Source organism: Periophthalmus magnuspinnatus, chromosome 1 (assembly GCF_009829125.3).
Source record: "Periophthalmus magnuspinnatus isolate fPerMag1 chromosome 1, fPerMag1.2.pri, whole genome shotgun sequence".
Lineage (NCBI taxonomy): Eukaryota > Metazoa > Chordata > Actinopteri > Gobiiformes > Gobiidae > Periophthalmus > Periophthalmus magnuspinnatus.
The window spans coordinates 25,115,123-25,138,785 of NC_047126.1; the positions used below are offsets into that span (position 1 = coordinate 25,115,123).

A 23,663-nucleotide genomic window follows, 5' to 3' on the forward strand; every position below is an offset into this window, starting at 1 on the left:
ACACACAGTTCATTTGTACTTAATAACTTTATAAATGACATATACAATTGTGTAATAAGATACATAACAGCCAAGGAAACATCACTAACACACAGCTCTTCTCTTAGAAAAATGCAGTTTTATGTGACAAAATGAACAAATAGTTTAGAATTTTACTAGGGATGTCATAATTTCATAATGTTTTACAAATATCAAATTTATATGAAGACACAGTTTACCAATCACCAATTTAATAGACTGAGAATAATGGTAATCAAATAATGTGAAAGCAATATTTAAAAGTGCACCATGTAAGTTTGCTTGTTAATGCCTTGCCTGGAATGTTCCACAGTATGGTATTTAACTTATCAATCTCCATGGAGACAAGCAGACAATGCCACCAGACCAAGTTATAGGTCCCACATGCCAGATACAACAGTTTAATGGCATACTGTGGAACATTCCAAGCAAAACAATAACATCTCCATGGAGATGAGCAGTTAGTAAACAGTGCACATAGTGCACCTTTAACTTAATCATTTTTCACTGACATTTGTAAAATTGCATAGTTTTTTGTTAGAAAGCTAAATGTAAACAGAAATCTGATGATATCCTTAGTTTTTGCAATTTTCTCTAAATGTGCAGTGCCCTTTGCTAATAAAGCCACCTGTGTTTAGAAAATACAGGTGTTTCTAAACACCTATATTTTGGTAAAAACCGTTAAAATGTATTTAAAAGTACAATTGTCATTAAAAAGTTTAAAGTTCTAGCTGTTCGGGAAAAATCATTGTAAACGTGTAACATCTTACATATTTATCAATGGGTTAAATATTTGCTGAGGGCAGTGAGTTTTAAGAATGTGCTTGGCCATGTTCTTAAAATCTAGCGATCTCTCACCTATATATTTATACATTTACAATATTAGATATGCATATATTTAACTGCACAATTGTGACAGTTTATTTAGGAATGTTATACTCTGTGCACTGTATACAAGATAGTGGTTTTAATCCAGTTTTTTTATTTTTATTTATCACATTGTCACATTATAATCTGGAAAAATGTATAGGTCCTATATGTAAAGTGGATGGATAAACTATTTGAGTTCATATTTCCAACAGCTTTCTGATCTACATTCAAAAGTGTGGTATATGAGCTTTTTGAGAGGAATTCAACCTGGCACATTCACAGTGTCAAGCAGGACTAGAAATCACAAAATAACCAAATGAACTTCATAAGCAATATTTTCTGATTTGAATGAAATCTGTACTGCAAAAAAAAAAAACAACTCTATGGAAATCCTGTCACTAAGCAACAAGATCAAATTTGTAATTAGAGGGTTTTGTTATAAATTCTAAAGCTGTTTTTTAAAGAAACTGTATGTAGCCTGCGCTATGTATTACAATCACGACTGAGCCAGGCTTACCCGTGCCTATTGCCTAAACATGCACGAAGAAGACACATAAGTTTTCGCTTGGCAACCCTAAAGAAAGAGATAAATAAATGTGATATCATATCCAATGTTTTTGCAATTAAGAATAAATCAGCATTATATTTGTTATCAGCAAAAGCTATATTTGATTTACTCATGTTTACCTCATGTCTGGGGACACAGTTAGGTCATGTTTAAGACGTTTCTTTGACTGTGTGACAAATTAAGTTCCTTCCAAAGAATATATATTTGCAGTGTAGATTTTAATTGTAATGTTATTGTTGCTTCACAATATGTATGATTATTATGTGATGAGGTGTCTGCTTGGACGTTATAGCGGCTGGACAGAGGACACTGGACAGAGGACGTTATAGCGGTTGGACATAGGACGATGGTATGTATCCCTCGTCTCCGTTGGCCTTCACCACTCTCATCCAGCCGTCTCCCTGGTCCTCCTCGATGGCACTGAGCTGCTCTCCAGGGTTGATAGAGAGAGTACCCTCGTCTTTGCCTGTACACACAAGCAGAGGCTCTTAACATGGTAAAGTACAAACTATAAAATAGGCTTCAGTGAATATAAAATAACTAATAAAATCTCGTTCTTCAAAATGAACACATCCAAGATTGACTGTTGTTGTGTCCTTTGGTAACACACCACATTGTAACGATGGTTAGACAATACTGATCAGCACGAGGTGCCACAGGGGGGCAGCAGTGACTCTAGAGCAAACTGTTATTGTGTCCTTAGGCAAAACACTGACATTGCTTAGTACAAATATAGTGTGTGAGTGAATCACTTCCATCAGTCTACCACAGGGCAGCTGTGGCTGTAGTAGTAGTTTATCACCATTGAGTATGGAGCTAATGAATAATCTAATGTGAAGCTCTTATGGCGTCTTAAAACACCCTATGTAAATCCAATGCATTGTTATTATTGAGACGAATATATATTTTTTGTCTTCAAATGTAAATGTGCTATACTGGAAAAAAAGAAGAAAACTTTTGTCAACTGGACAAAAGTTTTAGAGTGAAGACGTTTTGCCGCTTATCTTATTCTTCAGTTCTGGTCTGATAGCTGGTGGGACACTACCTTATAGCTATCTGAAGGGAGGAGTTAATTACACTAACTCATGTAGTTGGCTCCTTCCTTCAGGCCAGAACTGATTGGAGTATTTGTAATTATTTTAAAACTTTTGTCCATTTCAACAGAATTTAATATTCTTTTGCTATGAATGTTGCATGGATTACACAGTTACACTGCATGATTATTCTTACATTGTCTTTCAATTATTTTATTTTTTTCCATCACTTCCATTTAACCCAGAACAGTATAAAGTGTGAAAGTAATGTCATTACCGTCAAAGGCGTAGAGCACCCTGTACTGCCCACACACGTCGTCAAACTCAGAGAAATCTGTGTAGAGACTGACTGTAGGCGTGCTCTCCTCTGGGGGGTCCGGGAACTCCGGAGGCTCAGACTCCTCTGTGCTCACACTGTAGGACAGACACAGCAAACTACAATTACAATCTATGGGCTCTAACACGCTTTTGACCAGTAAATAACATGTCTGTTCATTTGACTGAACTATGAAATCGGTATTAAAATATTTCAATAAAAAATAGAGCCTCACGTGTGCTGGTGGTTGTCTGGGCTGGAGCAATCTTCTCCTCCCATCGCTTCTGAAAGCCATGTCTGTACAGGAACATCAAGGCAATCAGATAAGATAAGACATTTTAAATGACATTTTATATGTAACATCTGCTCCAAAAAGCAAAGTAATGCAAAAAAGATCAAATGTTTATTCTATTAGCTAAAGGTAAGGTATGTAGCCCAGAATGGAGGTTGTGTGTGTGTGTGTGTGTGTGTGTGTGTGGGGGGGGGGGGGGGGGGGGGGGGGGGGTAATCAAGATAAATTATACTATGAAGATTTACACTACACTGCACAGGCAGCCTTCTGTTTCTGTGATGCACACATCCTAAGATATATTAACACATAGATGTACATACCTCATACTTGGTTATCTCTCCTCGCAGCTTGCTGATCTTCTGAGCTGTCTCTGAGATGCTGGGCTCCAGGCTGCTGGGGTCTCCTAAACCTGGGTTGTTAGCATACACCACCTTCATTTTCTCCAGCGCCTCACTGCCAGGACACAATACAAATACAGGCCTAAGTTTCTTTGTATTTTAAAATTCTACATTAGAAGGCTATGTCTCAGATGGAAGCAAGAGCTGGGGTTCCTATGCCACAATTATCATTTGGCATATAGTAGATTTCATATTATCATTTATATTTCTGTAGCAATATATTGTGTTTCAAAATGTGTAAATGGCACATTTGGCAGCACCACCATTACAAGTGCTGCTGCCACATGTGTACATATAGTAAAAGTATCAAGTATGCATGAAAAAGACTACACAGTACTAGTTACTCTTTACACAATTTAAGGATTTTAGATCTTTTTATAAAAAATTAAATAAAACTTGGTTAATGAACTAGTTTAAAGCTGCGTTATCATTTTAAACCACAATCTGCTTATTCTCTGAGCTCTGACCAATCAGAGCAGGCAACACAGATGGATGATGCAGATGTGAGACAACAATGGATTAAACAAGTGGGACTTTTACTGTACTTGGTAACTCCTTTACAAGTACACCTCAAGAATTGACTTAACTATAGCACTATACAGTAGCCAGATAAATATATTTCTGTCTATAAAAGTGAGCATTAACCTTAAAAAAATCACAAATGATAAAAAATAGCAATAGAAGGTTAAATTATGTAAACTGACCCTTTAAGTTGACCCTTTAATTTTATTTAATTTTCTTTTTTATCTTTGGATAAAAAAACAAAACAAAAAAACAAACAAACTGTCCAGTTGAAAAAAAAACAAAAAACATTGTCTAGTTGACAAAATTTAATTTCCTTAGGAAGTGAAACCAACCTGAATGACTGAGGCATTACACAGACACAACATAAATGATACATGTGATATAATCCCATCATAGTCATATTTTACTATTTACTGGCATCACCATTCATTTGTATAGGCCCCTTTCTACTATATAATAAAAACAACTAGTACTCGGTGATCTGCATCATAACTACAGGCTGATATGGGATTGTGACATCACACACAGCATTTCTCACTTCCCATGTCCAAGCAGTCAATGCAACTTAACAGTAGACTTTGTTTTGTGTTTGACAGTGCTGTGTTGTGTTCCTCTTGTCCATACAGAAAAACCTCTATATAAATGGGACAGAGAAGTTGTCCTTTCATCAATTTCAGTAAAGGAAGTGGCTTGAAATGATGAGTTAACTTTTGTATACGGCAAGGTTAAAGAGGGGGTATTTACCAGAGACACTAAAGAAAGTCATCCATGGCGTTTGGCTATAGTCAAATGAAGCTCATCGAGGCTAGCTAGGCTAAAGGGATGAATCTGGTGCCGAGTTCCATATTTAGAATTCCAACTGCAAGTATCATAGCAGCCAAAGAACCAATCCGGAGCGAGGCCATTGAAGGCCATCCTCACTGCTGGTTTAGCATGGAGCGGGCACTTGGCAATGCTGCCAATCAAACCTGTTTCTAACGCTGGTGGGAGCAACATCAGGGAAAGAATACCTGATTTGTTTGAGGCTCACAGCAGCAATTACAAAGAGAGGGGTGACAGTTTTTCAATGTAAAATGAATTGGAGCCAGAGTCCAGGGAGTTGGAAGCATCCCCATGCTCACTTCCTGTTTGGAATGTGGCGGCCAGCAGGTTAGCTATGTCCATTTATATATACAGTCTATGGGTATTACGCTTCTTTTTGGGTATTAACTGCTAACACATAACATTTAACATTCACCAAATCACCATGTTACCTTTCATGGAAAACAACAAATTAGCATGTTTCATATCCTCTCCTCTCTTTTTTCCCTAAGTCACTCTCCCTCCAGAACGCTATCACAACACAACCGTCTGGCTAATGAAACAACTGCACATCACATCAGGTTTGTGAAGTTGCTGTGTACAGTTTTGTATCATGCTTTTGCATATTTATGTTGGCTAATTTTTTTGTGTGAGCATGGACGAACGAGACCGCTACACTACTCAGACATGCCCGGATAACATCCAAAACCACTTCAGGCATGTTTTTGATGAGGGAGTAGCATTATAACACCGTAGAAACCTCCAAAAAGTCAGTTTTGCACAATACCACATAATACCACATAATAAAAAACAAGGGTAGATGCGCCTTGGACCTGGGCATGAGACACACTCCATTTGTTGCACTTAACAGTCCTACAGTAGCTGCACTGAGAGCCCACATGTACCTGCTGTCCTGGGCCTTCTGCAGTTCTTTGGTGATCTCATCAATCTTGGCCTGGAGCTTCTTCTTCCTCTGCTCTGGAGGAAGGTGGGAGAAGTCCTCAGATTCTACAGGCTACAAAACACACCACAACAATCAGGTTATAAAGATATGAACTATGATATCTATTAACCGTTATGTGTCTGCAGATCAGTGGTGGAAAGAGTACTGACAATTTGTACTAAAGTAAAAGTACAGTTACATGCCTAAAGATGTACATTAGGCTTGTCATGATAATTACTATATCGACTTATCATTCAGTATCTGCAAACTGGAACAATATATTTTGGGCTATCGTGTCTACATTTGTTTTGTAAAAGTGTGGAGAGTTGGGGTATTTTTGTTGTAATACAATAACATTTGAGCTGTAGAAGGTTGAATACATAACTTCTGTGGCTAATTATTGGTTCATTCTGCGGTTCATTTGTTGCAACTCAGGCCTTTTTCAATGATAATCCCAGTAAAATGGTTTACTGGGATTATACTGCTTTAATGTTATTGTGTCAGTAGCATATAGTAGTTTCAATATTATCATTAAATCTCTGTACCAACATAGTGTGCTTTAAAATTTGGCATCATGACAAGTCTATACGCCATTACCAGTGCAGCTGCCAAATTTCTACATATAAGTAAAAGTATCAAGTATGCATAAAAAAAAAAAACTACGCAAAGTACTAATAATTTTTACACAATTTAAAGGATTTTAGATATTTTTTTTTTTTTTTTTTTTTATAAAAAAGCGTGGTTAATTAGCTAGTTTAAAGTTGTATTAAGTCGTTTTAAACTACAAACTACTTATTCTCAGAGCTCTGGCCAATCAGAGCAGATGGATGCAGCAGTGAGACAGCAATGGATTAAATGAGTGGAAGAAGAATTTACTTAATTATAGTAGTACTTGAGTATTCGTAATTACTTTCCACCCTTGATGCAGATCCATCCAATGCAACAAAACAGGCTCAGATGAGTGACAACATGTTTGATATCACAACATAAGCTTAAATACCTTGAATTAAAATTATGTATCTCAATTTTGGTACAAATTTTGACTCTTCAAAGGAATAAAGGTCATACTGCACATGAGAAATCAGATGGGTATAAAAGTCAAAATCTGTACTACTCAAGCAAGAGTAAATTAAAAAGTCTTTTAATTTATAATTTAGAGTTAATGTTGAAGGACAAAACATTGAATAATACAAAAAAATTTCAAAGGACAGACACAAAAATGGGACAAACTAAACCATATCTGAAGGAGTGGTGTAAGAAACACAAAAATTCAAATAATTACATACATAAAGCTTTTGTCACTTGTAGACTTGTGGAAAGAGTAACCCAAACTCAACTCAAGTGAGAAATACTGTTACTTAAAAACATCACTCGAGTAGGGGTAAAAGTATGCTGCTAGAAAAGTACTCTGAAAAGTACAATTTCCTTACTCAAGTAAATGTAACTGAGTACTACCCACCTCTGCCAAAAATCTTATAAAATCAAGATACATAATTCTTAAATTTTAGCCATTTAAAGTTATTTGCGGTTTCCTACTTTCACACAGAAAATTGACATTGATACACGTTCTAAACTCTTTGGTCTCATAAAATGCAAAAATTAAGCACTGTAACCCATTAATACATTTATTTTCACAATGCAAATCATCCAAAAATATACAACTGCATCAATGTTAGTAGATTTGCCAAAGCCCGTGCACCATGAGCAAAGCTGTTGTTGCATGGTATGTTACTGTCCCACCACAGCTAGTCTAGACACAGCCAGACAAAAAGTGTTACCATGTGTTTCTCCACTCCTGACGTCTGGACAAAACAGAGAACAAACATGCACGGTTAGCACACTCTAAAGAGGACACTGCAAAGGCATGCTAACAGGACGATATAGGGAACATAGGGAGGATATGTAGTATTCAGGTATGAGACAGAGACAGAGCAGTGTCACATGATATCAGAAAATTACAGAATCCCTATAGTTTAAACTGAGCTGGAGGACAGGTTATAATTTTATGGTGGAATTTACCATTTTACTCTCAGATTACAGATTTCTTCACAGGTTTATAGTTAAAGGGCCCATATAATGCTATTTTCTGATCTACGTTATAATGTCTTCTCATCAAAAACATACCTGGAGTTGTGTTTTGTTTCTTTCAAACATGTTTAACATATAAACCCTGCACACATTACGCTGTGTTCTTCTGTCATATTGAAACCACTCTGTTCCTCCTTGTGATAGGGTAATATAGTAAGTGCTCCAAAGCGTTTTTAAAGTCCATACACCTTCACGAGAATCATTTTAATAATTTCAGCCCTGGAATTGCCAATCTCTACTGAACAAAAAGGTAAAAGTTAACAGATACGGGATGGACATAGTGCTACAGACCCTCACTGGGAACACCGAGGACAGTATGCTGTGGTCGATTCCACATAAAGAATTTGGGACCAGAGACTAAAACCAGTTTCAGCTCTGTGTACTGGACTAAACTGTACACATTTGGAAACAGAAACAAGACAGCATAGTGACATAGGGATTTGGCTACATTATAATATGTGTGTAAAACCGGGAGTGCCGGGAGAGAAAATGTAACCTATTTCATTCAACAGTTTGTGACTGACACAGAGAGGCGCCAGCTAAACTGTAGTAGCAATCTGTCTGACATAACAGCATTTCAAACTTTGACCTTCTTTATGGCCATTTATGTAAGCTTTTTACTCATCCAAGAGCCAGTTTTTTTGCAGTCTGCATTTGCTTTAAATCGCTGCCGATCTCTAAATCATTAAATGTTGACTGGGTGAAGTATGTTTTTTTTTTTTTTTACTATGACTTTAATCTCTAAATTTTACAACTTTATTCTCATAAAACTACGACTTTAAAGTGGAACTGTTACAACTTAATTCTTGTACTGCCCGCATAATTATTTTTACACTCATTTTTATACTTTACTTATGTAAACGTTTTTCTTTAACCATCCGACTCATAACTTAAAGGTTCTATATTTCGCAAAATTGACTCGTGTGAGGTTTACGCCATATTATAATGCTGTTACCTGTGTTTCGTCTTCTTTCACACATGAGTAATCCTGTATTATTACTTTGTCTACATCTCCAACACTCAAAACACTGCATTCAACCTTGTGATGTCATTAAGCGGTAGTTAAGAACTACCTTGTACCTTTTGTTCAGTAGAGATTGGCAATTCCAAGAATTAAATTATCCAAATGATTCTAGCAAAGGTGTGTGGAGTTTAACAACATAGTGGAGCACTTCCTGTATTACCACATGACATCACAAGGAGGAACAGTGCGTTTTCTGTTTTAAAGAAGAACTCAGCCTAAATATGCAAGTTCTGTGTGTTAAATGTGTAAATGAAACAAAAAGGCATGTTTTTGATGAGGAAACAACAATATAACATATATCAGAAAATAGGGTAATACTTGCTTTAAGGCTTGCACATATTAGTTTTATTAGACCTGAAATTATTGGGTCAAAATGTTTATTCAAATATGGCAGCACATATATCACAATTTTTCAATATTGTGCAGCCCTACCGTAGAACATTCCAGATAAAGAAATGACATCTCCACGGAGACAATCAAGTGACATACTCCCTCTAACCAGAAAAGTTAAACAGTACACATTTAGGTAAACTAACAAAAGTAGTGCACTATTTGTCATTATTACGCACTGTTATTAAGCGTGCAGCCTTACTGGGTGTACATAGTGACATAGCAGGCATGTTGGGCAGGTTCCTACAGCTGAGGCCCCTGAGGGAGTAGGGCTCTGGAATGCGCACTCTCTCAACCACACTTCACTCTAGTGTTCAGAGGGAAACAAAGGCTCTGGTATACTGTTTCTGATCTATGTTATAATGTTTTTTCCTCATTAAAACATACCTGGAGGTGTGTTTTGTTTCATTGACTATTTACCACGCAAACCCTGCATATTTAGACTGAGTTCTTCTCTCAAACAGAAAACACCCTGTTCCACCTGGTGATGTCGGATGGTAAAACAGAAAGTGCTCCACTGTGTATTTAAACTCCATACACTTTCAGTAGAAAAATTTGGATAATGTCAACCCTGGAATTTCCAATCTGTACTTAACATAAGTAAGTGGAGACTTAAAAAGTAGCTGCTGACTTGACTTGTTCTACTGTATGAAAAATGTAACTATCTCCATGGAAACAAGCAGGCGGCACCATTAGACCAAGTTACAGGTCAGATCTGAGAGTAAGAATGCATGTTTTTCAAGGTATGTTATTGGACAAATTAAGGTAGATAATAATCCCATATTTAGATATAAATTGACAACACTTTTATTTTACCAAACCAAGTTACAATTAGAAAAATGTGAAAACCTGTTATATGCACTTTAATTTAATTTCCATTGTAACTTGCTAGTCTGTTTTTTAAAAAAAAATCTGGGAATGACACATGGGCACACAGAGACAGAGCAAAACAAATATCGGCACTGAATATTGGGTACTTTGTGCGTATAAGACCGATGCCGATATTTGACCACAAAGTTTGTAGCAGGTTAGCTATGTGAATGAACAGAGTATGACATATCGGACACAGGGACACATATGGACATCTTCACTAACATCGTATGGGTGTTACCTTGTGCTTCTTGCTGAAGATCCACAGCTTGGCCTTGGCTTTGGGCGGGTTCAGGGTGGACTCGGAGGTTGCGGGTTTGATTCCGTGAGAGTAGTCCTCAAACTCAACGTCTGCGGGCCGCTCGAAGCCCGACTTGTGCTGTTCTATGAAGAGAATGGAGTCCTGTAGAAGAAACAAAATAGGTCACTAAGGCTAAGACTGGGCAGAGAGGGAGGGTACCATGTCTAATATAAAGAAGCATATAATTAATATTTTGATTATTGATACTATGTGTTAGGGAATACCAAAATAATCACAAATGGTATCGGGTCAAACTGGACACTGGTCACAAACTGGACACATGTGGAAGCATCACCAGGGCCTGGATAAGCAATACCTTGTGTAGCTATGTGTTAAAGGTCAAGTCCCCCTGACTATTATGAATTGTAATAAACCTCTGCATAAGACTAGACAGTTTCCTGCCTTTTCATCTATATTCTCTGGACTACTTGCAAACTTCTACAACACTATGCATAAAAACAATACTTCCCTTCATTCCCACTGACTACAAAAGCACATCTAAATTGCACTGATTTTCAGTTCTGTTTCACTGCAAAACAAAACACTGTATCAGATTAAGCAGGCTACTTTTGCTTTAAAAATTCTTACTCTTGATACTTTTGATTTTAGTAAATTTATAATCATAATTGCTTACAGAAAAGGTAATACTATTTCAAAAACATTACCGTTATTGTGTTTGCACAAAGCGGTGTTTGTATGCTCTATACCTGGTTAGCATTGATACGTGTTCCTGCTGCAGTGATGCCCTCCAGACACTTGGTGATGATAGGGAGCACCTTTTTCTCAATATCGGAGAACTGACAGTAGCCCTCAGCTAGCCTCCGGATCCGCCGCTCATCCATGTCCTGTAACTTCTGTTTAGCAGAAAAGAGAAGAGACAGAGGTTATTTCAAAATAAAAGACATCCACGTCCTGTAACTTCTGTTTATGAGAGCAGAGAGGAGACAGAGGTCGCTTTCAATATAAAAGTCATCCTGGATTTCAGCATTAAAACAGGCAACCCAAATGAGACTCATTCTGGTTTCTGATTGGATAATCACCCTGAGAACCAAAACACCAAATTATAACTAAATAAATGGAATATCATGCCCAATATGTTTTTTTGTAAAAATAAATCAACATTAGAATTGTTTTCAGTAAAGGTTGTATTTGATTTGAAAACAACAAACAGTTCCTTTAAACTTTAAAGCAGTCTCCAGTCAGTCAAACAGTCAAGTTACAAGTCATATCTGTGAAGAGGCAAACCCACTCACTGTAAGAATGCATGTTTTTCAATGTATTTTTGAGCTATAACACACCTATAATAAAACAAATAGATATACATGTTTAATGCTACACTGTGTAGCACCCCAGGTAAAGCAATGACATATCCATAGTGACAAGCACATTTTATATCTTCCACCAGAAAAGTTATGCAGTGCACCTTTAAGTATTAGTGCTAGTACTAGGTTTAGCCACAACTTTGTGGATCATCAGAACAGAGAATGTGTTTTTTTTCATTTTTTTCAGATGGCCTTGGAGAAAAAGGGAGTCCTCTGCTCTGGGCACCTGCTCCTCCACTTCTTCATTTCCATATCTCAAAGACGATAAGGACACAAGCGGAACTTAGACTGATTTGTTACCACAGTTGTGAGACCCAACCTTCCTAACTTACAACATCACTCTTTTAATTAATGTAATCAATTTGTTTGAGTTCACTTTTTTAAGCTCTAATCTCAATGAAATTTCACAATATATTCTTAAAAACACCAAAATAACTGTGAACATGTTAGAAGCAAATTTACACCAAATTAAGTGATTTCAAGTCAATCTATATACTTTACGTGAAGCCACTGTAACTGATTCTTAAAATGTGAAGACCAGAGCTAGTTCATTTTAAATGGTTTGCAGTAATCCAGAGATATTCCACACTGACTTTATACATTTCGAGCATCCTAATTATTCACACACAATCTCTAATTATTCATTCACAACTTTCAGAGACCACAACAGAGTTTGCCATCACTGTACGGCTAACAACCACTACCACGCTAATCAAGCACTTTTTCATTTCCTGAAAATAACGTGCTTTATTATTAGATGCAGTATGACTGGAGTAAGACACATTTTGCTCAAATACATAAAAAAATCAGGTACAGGCTAGATTTGGGCGATATGACAAAAATCCTGTGTTGGTATGATAATAATATTGTGCGGGCAGTGTAGGCCTGTAGCTGTATTGGGTAGGCCTATATTAGTTACACAGATAAAAATCATTGAAGTTGTTACAGTAGATGAGTAATTTATTTTACTTGTGACTGAAAAAGGCTCGTCTGTCCTGTGCATCTGGCACAAAATGAAGCAGGGCTTCCATATTTTCAAGTATTGTATTTGCCCCGTTAATATCCGTCTAGTTCTTTATTGTCTTTTATGGTGCTTTAAAACTAAAGTACAGCGTTAGCTTGGTTGTGTCTGTGTGTGTTGTGCGTGTAGCCACGATGCCATGAGTTTTGTGCGCTCCGCGAAAGAGGAAAGAAACAGTTGCTTCCTCAGTAAGTATTTGTGCATTAAGTTTCACAATCAAACCTCAACATTCTTTACTGTCACGACTGTGGTAGTAGGTAGAAGCAGACATGTACGTGCGAGCGAAGGGGACAGAGGCACAAGGCTTGTTGGTCAATAAGGATGTATTTTGAATATAAAGTTAAATTAACATCGTCTCTTAATAAATAAGCATTACTGTATCCATTTACACACCCTGTACTCACTAACTAAATTTTTATCAAATTTGACTTGATTAGATGCATAAGCGCTATCTCGGTATAATTTGGGGACGGTATGCCGATATTAAAAAAAATGATATTGCCAAACTCTAGTACAGGTCCTTTAACTTCACATATTCTAAACATATGGAAAGAAACTGCAGATAACTGTTTAAAGTTGACTCAAAGAGGAGAAAAGATCATCCTTGTCTTCCCTTTTTTCCATTTGTGAGTTTCTTTTTTACTGTTTGTCCGCAAAAGAGGAATCCAGCACCAAAGTGACACTTACTCTGACTTCCCTAAATTTACCATCATAACTGCATACCTATGTAGTTCATCAGTGGGATCATACATCATCACTCAAATGTCTTACAAGAATGGGTTCAATAATTGCAAATCATGGTAGCGAGCGGCAGTTATCACCGCATTTGAAAATAAAAATAAAGAAGAACAAACTAAGTACAGAGCTGTGGGTGGTAGGTGAAAACTGAAATTTTCATAGCAATGGCCTTGAAGGACAACACTATTCAAACTTAGAGTGAGTTAATGATGTGGGGAAAACATTATAAGCTCATAAAAGTTGATTTTGCATACTATATCTCCTTTAAAGGTCAGATATAAAACAAAATTGAGTGTGAGCTCTCAGTTATGTTTGAATATTGTTAACTCATCAAAAACACAGACATGCATTAGTTAGCGCAGACAGTCAAAGACATACCGTCTCCGCCCTCTGGTGAAGATTTCTCCACATTTGTTTGTGTTTAACATGTTGATTTGTCAGGATTTATTGATTTTAGCATGACCTGGCAGAGTAAGGTGTGTGTAGTACTCACGTTGAATATCTGGGGTATGTCGGTGTAGTAGTAGTAGTTTTGTTCCTTATTGTACTTCTGAAGCTGGGCGGCATAGTCACTGCGGCTCTCCTCTGCAACGTGGGTGCGGCTGTGGGCGTAGTGCTTGGCCTAAGAGCACAAAAACACTCAATTGGTTGGTCCACTTGTTTGTCACTGCTTGCCAATCACAGTGCTCCCTCTCCCCTATTAAAAAAAATAGCTCTAGCTAGGGCTGGGTGATATTGAAAAATAAATAAATAAATAACCACCATTTAACACAAATGACAGCTAAATTCCTCCAAAGTCTGAACTCTGCTCCACAGCACATCCTTATGTTGAATTCTTATCTATTATGTGAATTGGCTGAATTGCCTCTCCATTAAAAACCCACAACCATATCATTGACAATTAGACATGACTGCATCTCTATTTCAACATAATAAAATGTTAATTGCCTAGCCCTAGCTTTAATCCTTCTCTTCTCTCCACTGAAGCAAAAAAAAAAAACATCAGCCACCTCATCTCCTCCTCTTCACCACAACCAGTGTCAACAAACCAATAATTACACTACACCTGCCAACAAAAAGTTCAAAAAGTTGCTCCGAAGAAAAACAGGAGCAACCTTCATGCACATTTGCGAGACGACGATCCTGCATTGTTTGACAAACTTGAGCCAAAAATATCCATCAACATGGATGGCATACCATGTGAAATAAACTATTGAATATAGTTTGTGTTAGACTGGATTTGTATGAATAATTGTACATGTTTGTGTCAACTTTGCTAATGCTAGGTTAGCATTAGCTAAATAGCATTTTGCACAGCTGATGGCTGTGATGCAGCATATCCTTTATCTTATAGTTTTTCTGGGAGCTTTCTCAGGTTGATTTATGTGTTTGTTTGTTTTTTATAGTCAAGAGTTATATAATTGACACATTTATTACTCATTCATTGTTAATTTCATTTGCAGCAGAAAAAAACCCTGTAAATCTTGGTCTAAAAATTATTGTTATAATATCATTAATCACAATTATTTTGGTCAAAATAATCTTGAGTCAAAATTTTAATATTGTTCCATCCCTAATTCACACTAGACTTGATTGTTTCAGAAAAACTGATCCCATACTGCGCATGGTCAGTGGGCTCTCCTGCCCACTGACCATGCGCAGTAGTGCTCTTCTTCCACACAGCACACTAAAAACACAAGTGAGTGCAAGAGGTGTGGTCTCTCATGCCACATGACCGCACTGACTAATCAGAGTGACAGTACCTAGAGCGGTGCAGAGCGAGAAGAAGATAATGATTAAAAAGCTATTTTTAAGACAACTGATGAATTTTGAGCTGAGATAAAATAACCTGAAAAAGTCAAAAATCACAAAATCCATTATTTTTGAAACCTGTAGATACCCTGTCAGCTAAACACAAGCAGCTTGTCATTGCATTGTGTTCTATGGGAAAAAATCTTTATTGGTAAGAGTGATTAGAGTAAGAGTTTTTGGTGTAGTACCAAGTGGCCTCTAATCCAAATCGAGACAGTTATAATAGATCCATGGCATGTACCTTCTCCACATCAAGCCGTGTTGCATTCAGGTCGTTCTCTGTCTTCTCGGCCTGCTGCGTCGCCTTCTCTGCCTCACCCCACTCTTTGGCAAAGCGTTTCTTTGTCTGCAAAACGACATAGGCATATTTTATGTCAGGGCGGCACATTACCCTTAATATTATACATTTTGGCAACATAACATTTGCATACATTCCATACATTACAATATAATCCCTCAAAACAACAAACCTTTTGCTACTGCCTGTTTTTGTACGGAAGCATTGTATTTATGAAAAATAAATGGACATGTCTAGCCATCGCTTTCCAAATTGGAAGTGTGCATGCTTCTGGCTCCATCGACTCCAATTCACTTTCTATTGAAAAACTACCCATTCTCTTCAACTGCTGCTGTCAGGCTCGACATTTTAGTCTTAAAATGTTTGCGTCAATCTACCCTACATGATCCTGGTTTTTATTTCACTATTTGTAAATTAAGATTAGAACATTAATAATAGACACATCAGATGTCTTCTTTCTCCGAGGTCGCTCCTGGTAGCGTTAGCAACAGATATGATTGACAGCTATGTGGGTGGAAAGGGACGTTACCTTTAACAGCCTGGCACCGGATTGGCTCTTTGGTTGCTATGATACTGGTGATCACAATTCAAAATATGGAACCCAGCTCCAAATTCACCCTTATAACTGCTCGCCTCAATGAGCTTCACATTACCACACATTTTTTTGAAATCAAGATCAATAATGGCTTCAGGATGACAACTGAAACATTTCGATTTCAAAAACATTGTCCAGATGATTATGTTTTTTGTAAAATTGCAATGCAACTGAGGTCTCCTTTAATGTCATCATCTCTGTCTGAACGCATCTACAGCTAAATTGGTTGCGAGTCTGAGGCAGTAATTACTCAGGGCTAATTATCCTTCAGAATTCTCATAATGAATAGGGTTATTACAAAGTGTGGACATTTATCAATTGGCTGCCTGACATAAGCACTTCCGATTGCACAAAGAGATCACTCTGGCGAATAATTATGATCGCACATCTATGGTGAGTTATGAATGAATGTGAAAGTCATAAAATATCGCATTTAATAATCCCAATATAGCAAATTATGGTATGAAATTAGTGTAAACAGATACCAAAAAGATAGTGACATTTATTTAATAGCATTTTGTAAGCCTGTAGTTCCTTTTCATTAAATCAGTTAGGCTCATCAGTGATGTCTCAACCAACCAAAATCTGTATTAACTGGACTGATCATTTTATTTACATTAGAAGGATTTATATGGAGCAGCAGCAGAAATTAGAAGTTAATGAGTGAGTTATCTGGTGATTTGGTATTTGTAAAAGGGCAGATTAAACTAATGATTCACAAATTGAATCTGTCTTTATATTGTGTGCTAGTACTTTCTGCATATATACTTGATTTAGCACGAAGTCCCATGCCGGTGTAGTCTTGTGAGTGCAGTTTGGGTCAGATACACAGAGATATATAACAGTTTTAGAGCTTTTGCCACGCCCCCTTTGTAGTCAACTAATGGAATGGCAGGACACGTCTTTAGTTGACCAACAATTTCTTTAGTGGACTACATTCCTAGCACTTTGAGGCATGTAATTCAAATCATTTTAGGGATACATATTCTAATTATCCTGAGTAAAATTACCAGGTTTCTTAGCACAAATTCATGACCATATATTTTGACATGACAGTCACATCACACTGCAGTTGAGTTGAGGGACTTACACTCTCCAGCTGTTTGAAGCTGCTCTCCAGGGTCTGCTGGGACTTCTTCACGTCCGACAGGTGCTGCACACACACAAATACACACGTTAGGTTTTCATACTTTGTTGGGACATTAAATTGCTTTACATTTATTGCCTGAAGACTGATCCTAAACTTAAACAGTAATATTACTAGCCTAACCTAAATAAACCCAAATCTTAACTTTAAAAGAACATATTATGCAAAATTTACTTTTTTTTTTTTTTTTACTTTTAAGCATATTAAATTGTTGTCCCCTCATAAAAAACATACATGGAGTTGTATTTTGTTTCATTAATCAAATAATTCAAAATTGTCTTCTCTGAGCACTAAAAGATGCTCTGTTTGCATTTTCCCCAGATTGTTAAATCATGGATAAAACTCTGAACTTCTCCTGCGTAGTTTTTAAACCCATAAACTATCCAGACACATTCTGTGGTCAAGTTGTGTTCACAATGAATACATGGCTCTATTAGCATAACATTCAGAGAAGAATTTCAATTGTTCACTTTCTAAATGTTTATTCCTAATGAAAAAAGGCTACATGACACTACTGATAATCCAGACTCAGATTATACATTTTCTTTTTTATAACTGTAAGCAAATATAGATCTGTGGACATTTTCTGAACATTTATGCCTTGAATGCAGGACTATAAGGGATTACTCATGCATGATCAAGTCGATTTTACACAATATATGTTATATTTGGTATCATAGACTATCAAGTATAGTATGTTGATGTTGATGTGTGTATTTATTGATCTCCAGGATACTGTGATATGTAAATGTATATGCTGACTTCTTACCAATGTTAATGTAATGTCAGGTTTTCATACTTTGTGGGAAAAGTACATTGCTTTACATCGCTAATGTAATATTAATATTATTTTACGTTAGAAATGTATGTGAAATACTTATCCCAAAGTGACGAAAAGAAAGTTTACAAGAGAATTAGGAATGCATAATATGTAGAGATAGACCAATGTCTTGAATCTTTTGCAGATGACACTCTGCACAAAACATGACTTATTTGGATGATGAATGAATGAATGAAAAAATAAAAATCAGCCTGTACACAATCAGCATCAGAGATGGAAAAAAAACAAACAAACAACTTATCGGTTGATCTCTAATAACATGTCCCCATGAGGTGAATGTGTCTACAAAAATCTGACCCCACGATGTGATGAATACCACCAACATAGATAAAGCTGCACTATGTAATTTCAGGTGGAGAGTCTTTTACCTGCTTGTTTCCATGGAGACAGTATTGTTTTGACTGAAATGTTCAACTGTATTATGCTATTAAACTTGACCTATCTTGCATAATTTCATTACAGTCGGTTGTATTTCTCAAAAGGCCGTTGAAAAACAATAAATGAATTTAATTTGAATTGAATGTTATTACACTGCGCTGTACATTAAATTGCAGAAGTCGATAGTAGTAAATTAAAAGATTTGTTTATTATTTTCTTTTTAATTTGTGTGTGTGTGTGCATGTGCGTGTGTGCGTGTGTGCGTGCATGTGGCTAGGGTTTTATATACAAAGGCGGGAGCTGGGACCATCTGAGCACTCTTGGTGCTCCCTAGAATCCAACTGGTGGTTGACTTGTGCTGTGTTAAACTGACTGGCCTCAGTCCTGACTTTTATCTCCTAATCACCGATGTCCCATGAGTGTTCCTCTTCTTGGTGTTGAACGTGGACAGCTCTTGGCAGTGGTAAATTGAAGCTGATATTTGCAAACTTTTCCTCTAGAAGATTGTCTCCATTGTCACAGCAGAATGTGGTTTGGCTTAATTGAGCAGTAACGCCCAAGCACTTGTGCTGTGTCAAACTAAGAGAATCTCGAGTGCTCTTGAAGATATTAGCTGCAATATTGTTGTTTATCTCCACATCACAGATATCACATGAGTGCTCCTGTTCTTAATGTTCAATGTAAACAGCCATTGGCAGTGGTAACTTGAAGCAGAACATGACTAACTTCTCCTCTGTATGTTGAGACTCCTCCAGTACATTTTCTTCATTCTCTACACAGTGAGTGTGGAGTGAGTCCCACTGATTTTGGGTTGTCTCATTTGGGTCCTCTTTAGTTACTGGTTCCTGGGGCCCACTGGGGTTGTTGTTGATTACCAGGGCCATCATGTCTCCTGCCTGGTTTGCGTAGTCACTTTGGTCGTCCTCCAACAACTCCATTGTTATAAATGGGTGACATAAGGCTGCACTTGGTGTTATCCTCTTTCTATGATCTAGATGCAGAAGACATTCACAAAGACTCACAAAGTTCAGTCTGTCTCTGAATTCTGGATTCCGGTTTGTTGGTGGGAAGAATTGGATTGCCTGGTCTAAATCATAACCTTGCAGTGGACCAAGGCTTTTGAGTGACTCCAAATCTGTTTCTTTTTGGTTCTTGTCTGGGGTCTTCAATCTCCACTGACTATCCTCCTGGCTCAAAATTTCTTTTGGAGCGAAACCCAGGGTGTCACTAATTATCATCTGATTTTCATACGGTGTGCCAAAAAAGGGGTGGAAAACCAGGTACAGATCGACTAAAATACAGCCCAGAGACCACATGTCCATGGCTTCAGACAGCGGTAGACCTAGGCTAACCTCTGGAGCCTGGAAGGCATTTGGCTGCACCCGCATTCCCTGTTTCAGCTCTGATTTTAGGTAAGCTACACTGAAGTCAATCAGTTTGACTTTGAAAGGGTAATATTTTTGATTGACAAGCACCACATTGTCAAGCTTGAGGTCCGTGTGCACCACTTCCAACTCTTTGAGGCCTTCAAAGACCTGGTCTTGGAATGGTCTTATCTCACTCAGATTTAAGGGAACCTTCAGCTTGGTCATCATGTCTTGTAGGCTAGATGCCTCCCTTGCCCAGCCTATGGCAAATATACTCTGATGAAAATAAAAATCCAAATTACTGCAAACATAACCCGTCTATTGTTAGAATGAGTGGCAAAGGCAAGTAGTGACATTTTTCTTCCATAAAAGTTCAAAACACATCTAAAGAGTTGCTACAGCATAATAATAAATATAAAAGTCACACACACACATTTATCACTGATACAGTATTTCGTATCAGACACAGTTGAACCAAATCTTTCTCTCCTTAAATAAGATGTCTCTGAGTCAGTGTGCTGAGGAGATTAATTGTTGTGGGGACACTGTCTGGAACCATCATGTTTTTACTTTGTATATAAAATGATAAATTGTGTAATCCATCAAATCATTAAATTTCAAGACTTTGGAAATAGTAAACAGCTCATGAGTATGTCGATAGTGCTCAGCTCAATTAATGGGCCGCACAGCACGTTTTTGTAGAGTGATAAGTGGCTCTAAGGTTGTTTTGTATGTCATCCCTCATATCTCAGCACAATATGTCATATACGGTAACACAACATACAATACAATTTAAGTTATACAAGAGATACATGGATTTGGGGCCTGAGATGTATTTGACTTTTTGTAAAATTCCAAGTGAATTTGTTGCCAACACAATTTATAGTCAATTGTTACTCCCAAAAAGGTCTTAGACATGTTCCAAAGGGACATTGTCTATGGTGATTTTGACTGGCTGTGATTTTGACTGGCTGATTTTTTCTTGAGTTTTTAGACTACATCTTAAAAGCTTTTTGACAGTTTTAGCTACTGTGTGCATTGTTTTACCCCCCACTCCCTTCCCCCTAAAGTGATGTTTATGTAAGTAGAGTGTAATGTCCTCACAGTCTTGCGCTCCTGCTTGATCTCCTGGATGAACTTGGTGAGCTCCACACAGATGGAGGTCATCATGCTCTCAGCGACCACCTCCCTCTGCCCCGCATAGTCGTTAAGCTCATTAAGGATGTCCTGGAACGAGGCATGGTTGCTGAATCTGCACACAGGGGACACAAGGACACTTGAGGGCAAAGGGCATGGGGACACATGTGGACAGTGGACAGAGGACCAGGGCAGAGGGCAGAGGACAGAGGGGAGAAGACAAGGACAGAGGGCAGTGGATAGCAGGCAGAGGACCAGGACAAAGGACAGAGGAGAAAGGGCAGAGGACAGAGGGCAGAGGACAGAGAACACAGGGCAGAGGGCCAGGACAGTGGACAAAGGACAGAGGGCAGGGGGCAGAGGACAGAGGGCAGAGGGCAGAGGACAAAGGGCAGAGGGCAGAGGACAGAGGGGAGAAGACAAGGACAGAGGGCAGTGGATAGCAGGCAGAGGACAAGGACAAAGGACAGAGGAGAAAGGGCAGAGGACAGAGAACACAGGGCAGAGGGCCAGGACAGTGGACAAAGGACAGAGGGCAGGGGGCAGAGGACAGAGGGCAGAGGGCAGAGGGCAGAGGACAAAGGGCAGAGGACAGAGGGCAGTGGACAGAGGGCAGAGGACCAGGACAGAGGATAAAGGACAGCTCTCAGTCTCTTACTTGCACTCTTGCTCCTCCTTGCTCCCTCGTTTGGTGTACTTCTTGGTTAGGTTTCTGAAACATAGACAGATTTGTAGGCTAAATGTTTTTGTTGTACTTGTTTTGTAACCCCTCATTCATTCAAGAGTCGTGTCCCAATTCAATGGCTGCATCTTTCGGCAGCTACATTTGAAAGCCAGGTGCATAACGATCGGCGGAGGAAACGACGGCGTTTTCATGGATATGGGACTAAACACACTGTAGTTTGAAGCAAGGATAACACAAAGGCACAGTTTAATTATGTCTAACAAACTTATATTTACGTGCAAATTACACAGTACATAAGCCTCCATTTTATCCGTTTAAATATGTGATTCATCTGCTTTTTACAATCCCAGAATGTTTTTAAATTAAAGAGTAAAGAATAATAATGAGGACTGCAAGATGAATCATAATCAAATTGAATTCACAATTTAAATGGAGAAAACAAGCATTTCTCAAATGACCAGTGGATATGAATAATATTTATGACATGCAGTGTGAACCTAGTTCAGCCTAACCTGTTAAAGGTTTCGTAACTTCCTTGATGTGTCACTACAGGTTTTGACTCTGCAGAACTTTCAACTGACCAAACATAAGGCCCATTATCCCATTGTGCAGCGGACAGAGCTAGATGAGTCCTTCTGGACAAGGGATGCGTCATACAGAGTGGTCTAAGTGCGGTGGGTCATGTCTCCACTGTCCCCCGTCCAGAGTCTCTGAGGAGGAGGTGGTCCTGCAGATGGTTCCACCAAGGCCCATGCTGTGTGCTGCTGTCCCAATGTCCATATGTGCCCTAATAGTGCAGTGTCTGTGTAAAGTTTAGATTTAACTTCTAATTTCTTGCAGAAGTAAAAAAAAAAATATTAAATTTAATTGTAGAGTAAAAGTTGTTTTTTTTTTGTTGTTTTTTTTTTTTATCTTAGCTGAAGAACACCTTAATGGTTTTATCATTGAGGAAGTGGACTAGAGTAATGTTCCAGTTACAGAAAATAGATTTGTACTTCACATTTGAAGTGTTTGACAAGAAGCAGAATGTTTAAAGGCCAAAATACAATTTGTCTAGAATGACCACTAGATAATGTGTGTTTTAATGCTGTTTCTATCTATACTGACTTTTGATTCTTTGTGAGACATGACAGTTATTTGTCTCTTTTGATAACAACTAATTGTACTAAATAACATGTAGTATAGAAAGTTTAAGCACAAGTAATCCACTTGTTCACATTTTAGATAGTTAGAAAAGATAATTAATTTGTTTTGGACTGGCACATGATTCAGTAAAAAGGGAACACAATTTGAGAGTATATTGACATACAGCTAATTTTTGTTATGTGTGTAAAGGGTTTAATGTTTGACTATTCACATTATTCCTTCTTCTTGTATAATAAACCATCTTTACTCAAGGAGAGATCGTTCTTTATACACTGACCTAAAGCCCCATTTTAAATCCACTGTCAATATCAAAATTCTACTTTAAGAATTTAAAAACTTTATTTGAGACTTTAAGATAATTTAGGCCATTTTATTACAAGAACATCTTCAAATTTGTTATATTTATAGAAGTTACACATACTAGTTTTCATTTTTCCAACTATTTCATCACTAGAGCATAATCTTTTTAATCAATCCATGTGCGTAATATACATGGTGCGCCTGGTTAGCATTAGTGTCTCGGTTGCTGGGTGACAGGAGCGGGCTAAACCTGTCCCATTTCGGCATGGCCTTTGCGGTCCACGGAGGCTACACGGAGGAGCAGCCTTCGTCGGCCGGGCTCTTTGAAGGATACAGCCGTTGCATTGGGACATGGCTAAGGAGTGCTTTTACATGTTCTTGAGTATCTTGGTTATGAGCCTTATCCCAGTTATTTGGGATGTGACAATTAGGTCATAA

The 23,663-nt window shown here is 37.8% G+C and overlaps 1 protein-coding gene across 2 annotated transcripts in view; it reads right to left on the reverse strand.

The window, feature by feature from the left end:
- Nucleotides 1-15: 15 nt before the first annotated feature.
- The window catches only part of trip10b (thyroid hormone receptor interactor 10b), a 37,725-nt gene continuing 14,077 nt past the window's right edge, over nt 16-23,663 (reverse strand). The window contains exons 3-15 of one of the 2 annotated variants that reach the window (XM_055225033.1): nt 21,753-21,806; nt 21,062-21,209; nt 17,315-17,377; nt 15,573-15,677; nt 14,013-14,141; nt 11,146-11,292; nt 10,379-10,540; nt 7,544-7,567; nt 5,728-5,837; nt 3,419-3,551; nt 3,042-3,103; nt 2,768-2,904; nt 16-1,922 (exon numbers count right to left, since the gene is read on the reverse strand). In XM_055225033.1, coding sequence (XP_055081008.1) covers nt 1,780-1,922; nt 2,768-2,904; nt 3,042-3,103; nt 3,419-3,551; nt 5,728-5,837; nt 7,544-7,567; nt 10,379-10,540; nt 11,146-11,292; nt 14,013-14,141; nt 15,573-15,677; nt 17,315-17,377; nt 21,062-21,209; nt 21,753-21,806 — 1,417 coding nt within the window. In that variant the 3' untranslated portion in view covers nt 16-1,779. The remainder of the gene's footprint in view (nt 1,923-2,767; nt 2,905-3,041; nt 3,104-3,418; nt 3,552-5,727; nt 5,838-7,543; nt 7,568-10,378; nt 10,541-11,145; nt 11,293-14,012; nt 14,142-15,572; nt 15,678-17,314; nt 17,378-21,061; nt 21,210-21,752; nt 21,807-23,663) is intronic. The other variant, XM_033969247.2, reaches the window with a different exon arrangement.